The sequence below is a fragment of the Acipenser ruthenus genome, chromosome 1, assembly GCF_902713425.1.
Source record: "Acipenser ruthenus chromosome 1, fAciRut3.2 maternal haplotype, whole genome shotgun sequence".
NCBI lineage: Eukaryota > Metazoa > Chordata > Actinopteri > Acipenseriformes > Acipenseridae > Acipenser > Acipenser ruthenus.
Genome location: NC_081189.1, coordinates 18,576,585 through 18,590,590, shown reverse-complemented (window position 1 = coordinate 18,590,590; position 14,006 = coordinate 18,576,585). Strand labels below are relative to the sequence as shown.

At 37.2% G+C, this 14,006-nt stretch overlaps 1 protein-coding gene across 3 annotated transcripts; it reads left to right on the top strand.

The window, feature by feature from the left end:
• The first annotated feature begins 1,250 nt into the window (after positions 1-1,250).
• LOC117408446 (transmembrane protein 150C) lies at positions 1,251-13,957 on the top strand. Of its 3 annotated transcripts, XM_059013849.1 has the most exons (9): positions 1,251-1,645; positions 6,726-6,900; positions 7,002-7,090; positions 8,707-8,760; positions 9,542-9,574; positions 9,975-10,042; positions 10,585-10,712; positions 10,954-11,131; positions 11,649-13,957. In XM_059013849.1, the coding sequence occupies exons 3-9, from the start codon at positions 7,017-7,019 to the stop codon at positions 11,855-11,857; spliced, it is 744 nt and encodes a 247-aa protein (XP_058869832.1). In that variant the 5' UTR covers positions 1,251-1,645; positions 6,726-6,900; positions 7,002-7,016; the 3' UTR covers positions 11,858-13,957. The 3 variants fall into 3 exon arrangements, with proteins under 3 accessions (XP_058869832.1, XP_058869785.1, XP_058869902.1); XM_059013802.1 differs by lacking the exon at positions 6,726-6,900 and having other exon boundaries at positions 11,649-13,956; XM_059013919.1 differs by lacking the exon at positions 1,251-1,645 and having other exon boundaries at positions 2,875-6,900.
• Positions 13,958-14,006: the final 49 nt, after the last annotated feature.

Sequence of the window (14,006 nt, the reverse complement as noted above, 5' to 3'; positions counted from 1 at the left end):
CTTCTGCAATTCCCTAAGCAACGGCTGCTGGTTCCTGGGCACTAGTGCCAGCATAACCAGATGGTACAGCAGTTTGAATAATAATAATAATAATAATAATAATAATAATAATAATAATAATAGAAAACTGTAATATACACGTGTTCCTTTGCTTTCCTATATCAGTGAAATATAATGTCTGGTAAGGAATTAAATTTAGACCAGGGATAACGTTTTAAGAATTGTTAAAATGCACTAAAGAAAATGTGTTTGTCACAGAAACAGTGTGGGCACACCACGGCACGCAAAGGAGCCTTTGTTTTTTTAGAATCTATTGCAATATATTTTGATGAAATCCAAAATATATTTTAGAATTCTGTCATCTATAAAATATATCTTGCATTCTTGTAGGAATGTACCGCAATATACTTTGAATGTTTTCTGAAATATATGAGAATATATTTAAAATATATTGCACTATACAGCATATATTTAGGAAAGAGATGAGAATATAGTACCATGTATATATATATATATATATATATATATATATATATATATATATATATATATATATATATATATATATATTGCTTTGGCATATACTAAAATATATTATTTTTCCGTATGGGTAGAAACAATAATAAGCATCCTCTCACCAAAAAGTAAAAGCTGGACGTGTATAAGTACTTAATACAGCTGTTGGCATAATCTGCAATGCTTCCTTGTGTCATAAGAGGTTGATAATAGGTGCTCAGTTGGCAGGAGCTTCTTGTTCTTAGTATCCCAGGTGGCATAAATTAAAGGCTGTTATCACTGAGGAATTGTTAATGTAGCATAACACAGGAATGTGACAGCTGATCATATTAACAAACAGTTGGTTTTCTGTTTGTTTGTTTTTTATTTTTTATAATGCCTACCTTAAAAACTGCCTACCTTAGAAATGCAACTCTTATATATCAACAATGTAATTAGTCGCGTAGGGCACTGCTCATTTACACAAATGCATACCACATATCTCAGGTGTTAATATTTTTGGTCCAGTCCCCAGTAGAAAACCTAAAATAATAATAATAATAATAATAATAATAATAATAATAATAATAATAATAATAATAATAATAATAACTGACTGCAGCATAATGCTGAGGAATGAATCTGTTTATTTGTATATATGTAAATCTCAAAATAGTTCACAATGTGTTTAATTAATTTACCTTAAATGACCAGGTACCTTTTAGTCATGTATTTTGAGCGACTCCGCCACGATCTGTATTTTTACAGTAGGCCTACAGTAGGCTACTCGGTCACTTTGCATAAGACTACACGTTTTCTATTCTCTCAAACACAGCATATGCATAAGTCGAATTTCTAAAGAATACGTTTGTCGGGCATCTTTGCCAACAGTGCAGTTTCTGCGACACCACCGCTCGGCATTAAACACGCCGGAGAATGCAGCGGGGCACGGAGGAAGAGGGAGAGAAGACGTACCTCCTTACGCAATTGATTTAAATGCATTACTTCAATTTGTATATAGTACAAAGGGAAAAGTAGCGCGTTTTGTAATGAAACATAGCACTGCGTATTTCTTCTACCTCGACAAATACATGAGCAGCCTGAACGAAACCGAGAAAAGACGAATCGCACGCCCAAGGAATTCAGAGAGGTATGGCTTTGTTTCTATAGCTATACAGGCAAGTACAGCGGTAGCGGAGACGAAATATTATAGGAAAGTTGTACTCGATTTTAAAAACGGCATGTTCGTCTTTTCTACAAGGATTATTTAAGTTATACTGCATATGAGTGCACACTAACTTTATATTATGGACGGCACTGTGATTGTCCTGTGTGTGTTTTATGCGTAATCCATTCGGCCTTTTATAAGTGAAAGATGGCTATAATTAGCTGGATTCAACGCCACCCAAATCTTTTACCTTAAAACAACATTTTGCAATAACTTGTAGTTTACATTATTATTTTTATTAGGCTCTATTTTATCTAGGCTCTATATAGAGTATGAATATAGAATATGACATAGAAATGGCAACTGGCTTATTTTATGATACAGGTATTGGCACAATAGATATTTTTTAGTTTCTGGTATGTGTTACATTTAATTAAACAGTAGGGCAGACCGGGGTTGGTTGTCACACGTTTTACTCTTTATTATTTTCCTCAATCTGGTGACATTCTGCGAGGTTCTGTGCCTCGTTATATTGAAGAATAACTCTTCACGTACAAATTGATGTTTTTTTTGTAACTTTATTCCAAATATGATATTTAGACGGTTGAAAATGCGCCAGTCACCTGTGACAACCTGCCCCATACTGGGGTTGTTTGTCACAAAGTATTTTCTTTGTTTTACAGTAGACAATAATGCAACTTTTTTTTTTTTAATAACATAAAGTTTCTACTGTGTACAATGACAGAAAAAGTTGTATTTTTACTTTTTATGTGAACATAACAAATATAGACCTATATATATTTGAAATGTTGACCCATGCTACAAAATAATAGCACAGCCGCCACAGAACCGGAGGACAAAGAGTAAATAACTTAAATAAGCATTATGTGGTGACATATCCCACATGTTGGTGTAAAACAAGTAGAAAGAACAATTATAAGACTTCTTCCTATAGGATTTGTGACAACCAACCCCAAAAACTATGTGACAACCTGCCCCAACCCGACTTCACATGACAATTTAATCCTCTCAGTACTACTGGGAGAACCTACTGGTTTTGTTTTTACACCAAAAGATAGCCAGTATCTGGTTCTATTAACATGGCCATCAGTTCAACCAAACTCCAATACTACTAAGAGTTATAACATATACATTGTTTACTTTGGGTATGAAAAAAAATGAAATATGTGCTAACCTTTATGTTATAAGATGGTTGAGTTCCAGACAATAGGACACACATTTCAGTGTTAGTATCACCTGCCTGCACCATCTAGTGTCATAGTTATGAGCACTGTGACAACCAACCCGTGTGACAACCAACCTCGGTCTCACCTACTGTGCCATACATTTAAAAATACTGTATATTGATTGGTGGGAATAATGTCTAGTATAGACTTCCTTGCAGGGCCGAATTTGGTGTGCTGTGATGAGCTTTCAAAATGCAAAAACGGGACACCTACCATTTTTATGAGGGGGGTATTGTATATTTTTACATATTTTATACTGTATATTTAATAACAATATTTCAAAATTAAATATCCACTTATCAACTTTGAATTCTTCTTAACAACGTTTTCACCTCAGTATCCAATTCTAAAATATTTTCTCCATAATGTCTAAGAAACTCTTGTTGAGTCATTTGCACTTTTCCAAATCCACGTGTATGACCGTTACAAGTAAGGGTGCCTCGTTAAATTCATCAGTGCTCTGCATGGCTGAGTCGGAAGTGACATCACTTGGTGCTCATAGGTGCAAGGAATTTAACAGTTTGGTGAACCAACATAGCTGATAATAATAATAATAGAAAGGTTGCTGCTGCGTCATGCAAGGCTGTGGTTGACCTGTGCGAGCTGAAAGCTTATTGGGATGAAGGTTTAGTTATCTTTAACCGACTATAGGAGCTAGCTTGTTGTTACATTAAAATGTAGAAAGCAGCTAGCCTACAACTGTAAATATTTATAAATATGAATATATTGTAGCGATCTCCGTTAATGCAGGCAAGCGCATCACACAGGGCGAGGTAATCCACACAGGCGGAGGGCGGGCGCGAACCCGAGACCTCTCTCTCGCACTAAAGCCTAGCACCAATACCACTGTATAAAAGGAGCCGGCTATATCGGGCTTATGACTTCATGTGTGATTACGTCACCTACCAGCGCTGCTGCTGCCTTCCCCCGTGCACGCTACAATATTAATGGATACACTTTCAAAAACAGTTCGCCCACTTTTTGCAACTTTGTAACATATTTGTTTGAAATATAAAAGGACAAATAACATACATGATAAAAAAAATAGTCTGTTCTCTCTCTCATATCGAATTCTTGTACGTCACTAGCTTAGTTGGCTATTCTGGATAAGTTGGCAAATGTGATATTGTTTATTAGCGCTATTATATATTTATTTAAAATACACAACTCCATACCCATTTTCAAAAGATTTGGCATCTCTGAATCTACAGTTACATTGATAATAGTATCTCTGTACAAGACAAACTTCCACAGTGGGAGCGGCCATTTTGGTTTTGCTGCAGTTCACCAACTCTCAACCCCGGTGAATCCGCTGCTTCAGCGGTGACGCACCGGTGAATTTAACAACGGTTTGGTGAATCCTCTTTATATCGGTGCATGCAGCGGTGAATTTAGCAACGCACCCTAACCCATTCCTCTCTTAAGCTGCACAGGTGCTTACTTTTTGTCTTTGGTGCAGTAGGCCTTTAGGGTACACTCCTTCTTTTACCAACCTAAAACGGGTTGTACATAATACCGATCCACAAAACTACAGACCAATAAACCTGACTTCTATTATATGTAAACTTATGGAAACTATAATAAGATCCAAAATGGAAAATTACCTGTATGGTAGCAGTATCCTGGGAGACAGTCAGCATTGTTTTAGGAAAGGGAGAAACTAACCTGCTTGACTTTTTTGAGGATGCAACATTGACAATGGATAACTGCAAAGCATGTGACATGGTTTATTTAGATTTCCAGAAAGCTTTTAACAAAGTCCCACATAAAAGATTAATTCTCAAACTGAACGCAGAGGGATTCAGGGAAATGCATGCACATGGATTAGGGAGTGGTTAACATGTAGAAAACAGAAAGTACTGATTAGAGGAGAAACCTCAAAATGGAGCGAGGTAACCAGTGGTGTACCACAGGGATCAGTATTAGGTCCTCTGCTATTCCTAATCTACATTAATGGCAAATTACATTTAATAGAGAAAAGTGTAAGGTACTGCACGCAGGCAATAAAAATGTGCTTTATAAATACCATATGGGAAATACTGAAATTGAAGACGGAATCTATGAAAAAGACCTAGGAGTTTATGTTGACTCAGAAATGTCCTCATCTAGACAATGTGGGGAAGCTGTAAAAAAGGCCAACAAGATGCTCGGATATATAGTGAAAAGTGTTGAATTTAAATCAAGGGAAGTAATGTTAAAACTTTACAGTGCATTAGTAAGACCTCATCTAGAATATTGTGTTCAGTTCTGGTCACCTCGCTACAAAAAGGATATTGCTGCTCTAGAAAGAGTGCAAAGAAGAGCAAACAGAATTATTCCAGGTTTAAAAGGCATTTCATATGCAGACAGGCTTAAAGAATTGAATCTATTCAGTCTTGAACAAAGACGACTATGTGGTGATCTTATTCAAGCATTCCAAATTCTAAAAGATATTGACAGTGTCGATCCAAGGGACTTTTTCGACCTGAAATAAGAAACAATTACCAGGGGTCGCAAATGGAGATTAGATAAAGGGGCATTCAGAACAGAAAATAGCAGGCACTTTTTTACACAGAGAATTGTGAGGGTATGGAACCAACTCACCAGTAATGTTGTTGAAGCTGACACCCTGAGATCCTTCAAGAAGCTGCTTGATGAGACTCTGGGATCAATAAGCTACTAACAACCAAACAAGCAAGATGGTCTGAATGGCCTCCTCTCGTTTGTAAACTTTCTTATGTTCTTAAACGTTTAGTCAGCCATTTCGCATAAACAAAGAAAACACTGAAATAAAATATATGAATTTTAGTTTGTCTGCTGTCGCCAAAGCAGTGTCAGGCTGTTGGGGAACATGTGATGTGAGTGTAAAAAGTCACATGATAGTGGGATTATATAGTTTTATGTCTTGGATTGGCTATCCAATGTGTCAGTCATTCTGAGTCCATGAAAGGCATTGCAAAATGATGCGGCAGGGGCGGGTCTTTGCTCCAAACAGATATGCTAGATGCTTAACAGTGGCACTAAACTGTTAAGATTGCACTGTGTCAAGGAATCCAGGAAAATTCTGTCCCAGAGGCATTTAGTCCAGGACCAGGACTTGATCTTTACATTTAGGGACTGTCCTGTCCAATTAGGAAGGGGTGTTCACCCTGTGCAAGCCGTGTCGTTATACAGAGTGATTAGAAAGTATGTTTACCACATCAACGCACAATATCACTGGTGTGGTAAACCTACTTTCTAATCAACCTGTATATGGGCTCACAGATATACATATATTGAATTTTACAGGAGAAATGGTTGAGTGAAATGAACAAAACACCACTCTGGTTTAAACACTTATTAAGGAAGATTACCTTTAACATTCGCCCAGTGTTGAAACTCTCCTGTACAATGTCACAGGTAGAACAAAAACACTTGTATAAAAGACCCTCATCTTTTTTAATGTCTGTGTTGACTCCTGGTCTACAACAGAGCTTCAGTGTTGTGACTTTTTATAGCATCGTACTGCTGCACGTAGAAACACGGGTTTGCCTTTGTGGTGCTTAGGGTGATACAGGATCCAAGGGGTGGGGAAGCAGGTAACCTTTTGGCAATGTAAACAAACATGGCATGTCAATAAAGTACTCATTCTGTAAAGTAGGTGCACATAGTACATAATAATAATAATACAAAAAACAAGGATTGGTTTGTGTGTGTGTGTGACATTGAACTGAACGGGATAACACTACAGACATTTACATAGGTCTAGAGCTCCTCTCAAAACTGCAGGTGGCCATTATCATTGTATAAGAAAGATACTGAAGACCATGTCATTGTTTATCTTTCTGTCAATTCAGGCATGTTTTTCAATGTGGTATTGGAGGGTATTGGAATGGGAGTTGTTGTCTTGACACAGAGAGAATGCAAAGCTCCACCTTTTGTTTAAAATCAGGAACTCCAAAAAGCCTGACCACAGGCTGGGTCAATGTGTGTAAATGAATGCATGAGCAGCTGAACAGGAAATAGCTCAAGGTAAGAATTTTTTTCTTTACCTGATTGCGAATAAAAGTCGGAACCATGTAAAACTCCAGTAAAAAGGAAGTTTTCATTAATTTCATTCTGTTTTTTCAAAGGACTTTTAAGAAGCAATGAGGAAGTTCAGTATTTGGGCGTTTCTACCCATTCTGTTCTCTCTATTTACCACTGCAGGACTCTGGATCGTGTAAGTGTGGATCACTCCATTTTTTGTTCACTGCATTTTAAGGCCAGGTCTAAGCTTCAGTTATGTATTTCTAGTGTAAAAGTTATCCAGGGATGCAGTCTTTAAAAAATGCCTTCTGAACTTAGTTTTGACATGTCTTTTCTACTGTATTAAAAACAATGCAAAATGTAGGTAAACATAGTGAAAGCAAGGTCAATCCTAGGCAAGCATGGTAACCATGGTTTTGTATAACAGAACATCTTGCTGCCCTGCAGCTGTTAGAGACCATTGATAATGCTAGACAAGCCTTTCTTTAATAAATAAGAAACTACATATCACCACTCCTCCTCGTGTTAGTTGAAAGAACTCTGCTTCACCTGTTGCCTCACAACGCAACAGAGGTGTGGCGATATCCCAAAACATGGGTTTATTTATACCAAGCACACAGACAGTGCCATCGTTTGGCCCATGTTGTAAGGTTTGTAACAGCAAAGGTAAAGTCAGACCTCAATTAACTGCACATCCAATTTCTACAACGGAGGCTCGGCCTACCATCTGTCAGCAGGCGACGTCCTGTTTGAGGTAGCATGGTAAATGCTAATAATGCACCCTATTATTAGAACCAAGGATAAATATATGAGATCCACATAATCAAATAGTGGCATAGGAACATGGGACACAACATACTTTTTGCTTGAAGCAACTGGCATTTTTTTGCATTAAGTAGGGCACCCAGATTAGTGTTTAAATGTGACATTGATGTGATCAGAAAATAAGAGAGACTGCTGATGCTCAAGACAGGTATCTATGTGTGCTAATGAGGAGAGGAACACTATATCACAACAATAATTTAAAAAGGGTCATATTTGTTTTGACTATTCATTCAAAAAGCCCTCTTCCAGACATAATATACTTTTCAATACTTAATGACATAGTGTCAAATAATCTTTCATAGAAAACTTGACTAAAAATAGGTGGACAGAAGTATTCCTGCTAAAACCAGATTCATTAAATGTAACTGAAATTCAAAGCTTAGAGCAGAATTTAATAATGAATGTATTAAGAATATGCAGTCAAAGCAAGTAAGCCAGTTAGAGTTTGCAGGTACTGTAAGTTTTAGCAGAGTAAGTAGAAGAAAAGTGAGGAGAAAACCAAAATATGGTGGACCTGGTGTCTTTTAGTACCACAACAAGCAAGCAAGCAATTGATATTGGATAAGAAAATTATTATAAAGTAAGATTTTAATAACAACCTTTGCACTGTAATAAAGTACCATTGGTACAAAGTGACATTATCAGTTAAAACATGGAATGTGGAATGAGGTGCCACGCTGGTAAATCATTAGAAACTGCTGCAGTACCAGAATAAATCAAAATACTTTTCTACTCAAGGGCAAATACGGATAAGGAAATGCCTAAATAACAGCATCACATGGGTGGTCGTCAAGGTAGAAAGCAAACCATTTCGTTAACGTACACTATTACTGTAGACCATGTTTGCTGTTTGTACCAAGGAGACTGCTCTGAACACAGCTGTTCAGTGAAGTCAACATATCCAGCATTAAATAATAAAATATAAACTGGACAGCACAAACCAACATCTCATTTGTGACTAACCCACGGTCTGTTATCTTACAGGTATTTCATAGCTGTGGAAGATGATAAAATAATACCACTGAACTCAGAATACAGGTAACCAATGTGTTGGAATTGGGGTAAGAGCTGTAAACAGAATTGCATGCAGGAATACATGTGCATTAAGCTCAGTCCAGCTACACCTGCTGGAACTTAACCTAAGAAATTGTCTTAATTTCTGACCTTAAAGATCTATGTCTATTTTTATATTACTGGGCATTTACCTTTTTTTCTACTCAATTTAAAAACAGTCATGCTTCTGCAACATCTCTTTCTCTTCTATTTACCTGTCACACTAATAAGCATTGCATGCTAGTGGCACATGTATGCCCTGTGGGGTGTCCTGGGGCAGATGTTATTTTGATACAAAGTTCGCCTGTGTATTTTTTCTGGAAGAAAAATACAACAACATAAATATTATAAAACTAGCAAGAAACAACCTGGACATGGATTAAATCAAAACTAGAGCCATAGCCATTATCAGCTGTATTTATGGAGGTGCCATACACTTTAATTTCATTCAATCCTTAGTTGCAGGTAAGAGTTGTTTCTTGCTTGTCTTATTAAAATTGTTGTATTTTTGAAAATGATTACTATCAATAAGGCAAGCTAGATCTTCTCCTGTTATTGATCAACAGCCGTTTAGTACCTATCAGAGACGTTGTCAAGTAAAGACTTATCAATGATTTCAAAATAATAGAACACAGCTATTGTAAATGTAATGTGGAAATGATGCATTTACACACTCATTGATTACATGAGGAGATTCTTTGTTTGTAAAGCTCTGAAATAATTATGTAAAGCTGGCCTCTGAAATATTGCTGTCTGTTTATTTCAGAAAAGAAGGATCTAAAGCTCCACCTTACATAAGGTAATGTTTATGCTTTATTTAATATGGCAGCAAGGCTGTGTGATGAATTCAATGAGGTTTTCCACAGTATTTAATGTACTATTTCATGTATTATTCTACTATCATGTATTATGCACTTTTCACTGTATTTAAAGTATTATGGATTTTCTTGTTGTTACTGCATCTTGTAAAGCGCTTTGTGATGGTGGTCCACTATGAAAGGCGCTATATAAAATAAAGATTCATTGATTGATTGGTACTCGTGAAACCGTATAGGGGTTTGGAGATAGCTTTCCAGTTTCAAGGTTTCACTATCAAAGCAGGAGTAAGCTAAATCCTGGTTCAGGTGGTTTATTTTTTAAATAAATATGCAAATGAAGAGCAATTGTCATTGTAATCATGAGCTGTGCTGTTTTTAAAGTATTGCAGGTGATGCTCCCCCTGCAAGCTGTGTATTCAGTCAAGTCATGAACATGGCCGGATTTGTAGGTAGGAATGGACCTAATGTTTTCTTTTAAAATGTAAATAGACACCGCAGAGTCATCACATGTTCACATTGTTACCTAAAATGCAACAACAGATAAAAAAGCATTTCACATTTCATTCAGACCTCATTATTACTACATTTTAGGAAGATACGGCACCATTGGGGCACCATTATAAGACCTGTGGAAACCATGGCATTAGAAACCATTATCAGACCACAGCATTACAAGCAATGGCAACAACATTGCACAGTGTTGAGATGGTACTGTGGCAGTGTCTGTTGGGTCTCTCTGTTATACTATAGGTAGAAATCGGTAAATGCTCCCCCTGCAGTACCATACCAGGAGCTCATAGCATTGTGGCTGTCCTTGTGCTAAAATTGCCCTTTAGAAAATTCTCATATTAAAACATAGACTTGAGACAGATTTTCTGACAAAAATAAGATTTCACTTAATAATAATTTCGTAACTGGAATATAGTAAACATTTACAAAATGGTTTATTATTAGTATTATTATTGTTGCTGTTGCTTTAAATCTTTTTCAGCGTTTGCAATTGCTGGTCTCAGATATATTCAGCTGAAGCCTAGAATGCACACACCATGGCTAAACATTGGCAGCCTGGTTGCTTTATGCCTGGCATGCTTTGGAATGACCTTACTGGGAAATTTTCAGGTAAGATTGCAATCTGTTTGCTGTAAGAGTAACTGTCATACACACAAATAGTCTACTCTAATCCAGTCCCAAAAATGAATTAACATTGTATTACCTGTGGGTTTAGCTGTTACTCTTTAGTGAAAAGTTTTACCATTTCAGAGACTGACAGGTAGATTGGATACAAATAAAAGATTTTCAGAATTTGGGACTTTTTGTCTTTTTTTGTTTTGTTCTTTACAATCATTGCAACATTTTACAGCTTTCAAATGACGAGGAGCTACACAATGTAGGGACATCGATGACTTTTGGATTTGGGACCCTTGCATGCTGGCTTCAGTCTGTCGTGACTCTCAAAGTCAACCTAAAGAACGAAGGGAGGACAATCGGAATTCCACGAGTCCTGCTTTCAGCTGCTATTACTCTCAGTGTGCTCCTGTGTATCCTTTCAGTACGGTGCAGAACAGTAGAGCCTGTCATTTCTTTTTTTATTGTTAACATCCTGACAACTTTTTACACTTATAACTTTAAAGTCTGTTTCAAAGCTATTTTCAAAATGACCGCACTAGTGCACTGAGTCCTATAAATCACTGCAGGAAGAGAGATTTAAAAAAAAAAAAAGAAAACATCATAACAAGTGCTCTGGCTTATCTGTTCCGTACCACATCATGGATCATTATTGCTGAGTTACCCGTTTCATAATGTGGTTAATAATCGTTACACTGTCAGTACACTAGAGCGGCCAAAAAGCTTTGAAACAGACTTTAAAGTTATAAGTGTAAAAAGTTGTCAGGATGTTAACAAAGACAAATTACAGGTACATTATTTAAACAGTTGTAGCAACACGTGGGGACGTGTAATGCTATATTTTTTGGAACTCCGCTACTTACTTTTGAATAGAAATCAGGAGATTTAATGGTCAAGGAGAGTTTTGATTCCTTGACTGTGCTGCTGCAGATTTCATCCTGATGGCTCAGCGTTTGCACATGCACGCTGCCCAAGTCCAGTGGGCTCTCGTGATGTTCTTCATCAGTTTCCTGGGGTCCTTTGCGGTGGAATTCCGACACTACAGGTTTGAAATCGTGTGCACAGACGACCAAGACAACATTCTGAGTCTATCTGAGACCTTCTCTGAGATCTCAGAGCACCAGTCTGACCAGCTGTAATGACTGAGCAGCAGCATCTTCTACCTTACAGTTATCTTGTGTTTTTATACTTGATCAAGGATTGGTGGCGTGCAAGGCTGTTTTATTCAGGCATGCATGAAAAAAAAAATACTGTAAAAGCCTGAGACTTTCTTTATCCTTCTTGAATCTACAAGAGCTGGAAAGGACGGATGTACATATCAATCCTTTGAATCTGGCACTTCAGAATGAGAAGCCGCAGGTTTATCCCCATCAATAATAAATCATTGTATTCCTTGTTGCAAGGGAGGCTACTGACAGGCGCCAGCAGATGATGTTACGCAGTCCTAGTTTGTTGTCACGGAAACCTCTTTGCAGCACCCACACTGTTCGGTCATAAGACTGAGAATGTAAGCTAACATCACTGAAATCAAATAAAAGGCTGATATTTGCATGGCACGAGTAAAGCTAAAAGTATCCCCGTCTTTTTTAGGGTCAGACAGTTTTCACTATCAGCATGATTTTTTTTTAAAACAAGTTCTGTGTGTTTTATAAAATTGTAAAATTGAGGTGTCCCATGAGACTGAACCCATATTATCAGTTACTAAATGAGTGCAACAGTATACTTCAGAAAATACCCTTTCCCAGAATCACTTAATGCAATGAAAGTACTACTGTAATAGAGGCAACATCCATCATTTAAAAGCTTAAACCCTCAGGATACATTTTAGACTTGTTGTCTAAACCTACTATTCAGAAATAACTACCTAAAGTGTCCTAATTAATGTAATAAAAGGGATGGAGAAATGCTAGCACTCTGAATCCTGTCCAGGCTAACCCTTGCCACCATGATGTACTGCACTGCTGAACTGTCAAACATCTGTTCATGCATTAAGGTTCATGGTTTTAAAACTTAGCATTCTATATGGCAGTTGGTTTATAAACGTCTTAAGCACTAATTAAAAGGGAGCACCTTTACACATGCTTACAAAAAAAAAAGAGAAATCAACTACAGTCATGAGGTGAAAGAGTTTTGGTAGAAGGACCCAAGTGAGTGAAATGCTTGTTGAAAGACATGCCAGTGACTTGTCTAAAATAATATAGGCAACACACTGCACTTCCTAAATGTGTTTATTTAGGTTTCACTCTCTTGGATAATCCACGGTAAGTTAACATGGTGGTTACAGCATGTACTGTTATTACACATTAATCAAATCCTTTTATCTAACCATGTCGGAGCAATTCAAAATCTAATTCTCATTTACTGTGGAGACCTAGGGAATAGGGAGGAGAATACCCATAGCAACGTGGGGTACTGACAAAGCCAAACCTTAAGTTCTGAGATCTAAAGATCGAACGGCTGCAAAACTTTTTTTTAATTCATCATGGCATTTTTTGGTTCGCAAATTAATGCCAAGGGCCACAACGCTCCTTAACAATCCTAATAAAATCCTTAACTAAATCACATTGACAAATGTTTCGACTAATGCCTAACCAGGGTTTCTTATGGGTTTACCTCAATATAAAAAGCTGAGATTAAACTTTCCTTGTGGAAATATGTGTGAGAATATGTGTGACACTTTTTTATCCAGACCAGAAAGTGTGGTACTATACTTATGACCAATCCTAGGTCATGAAGATAAGCTTTTATGCCATGCACAGCTGTGTCCAAAAAGAGAACGGGGGGGGGGTATGTTTTTTTTTTATATTGTGTATGATGTAAAATCTTTTCTTACTGTAAACACTTCATATGTATGACTATTAAAGAACAAACACACACACACACATCAGTTAATATTAAATATATTGTAACATACATATTCATGCCATGATAAAATATACTCTCATCATGCATGTTATTTCTTGTGTAAATTGCTGTTTGCATTGTTATGGATGTGGATGTAACTGAATTAAAGTCAGTATTAAATCAAATAAGCACCGTGCCTCATCTTCGTGACCTTGCCGTACACTGCATTATATACTGGATCTCGTAGAGCTTTTTCAGTATTCGCCAATTGTATTTTTTTATAATTTTCTCCGAATTTAGAATAGCCAATTACTTTTAGGCTCAGCTCACCGCTACCACCCCTGCGCTGACTCGGGAGCGGCGAAGACAAACGCACGCTGTCCTCCGAAGCGTGTCCCGTCAGCCGACCGCTTCTTTACACACTGCAGTGCAGACCCACCATGC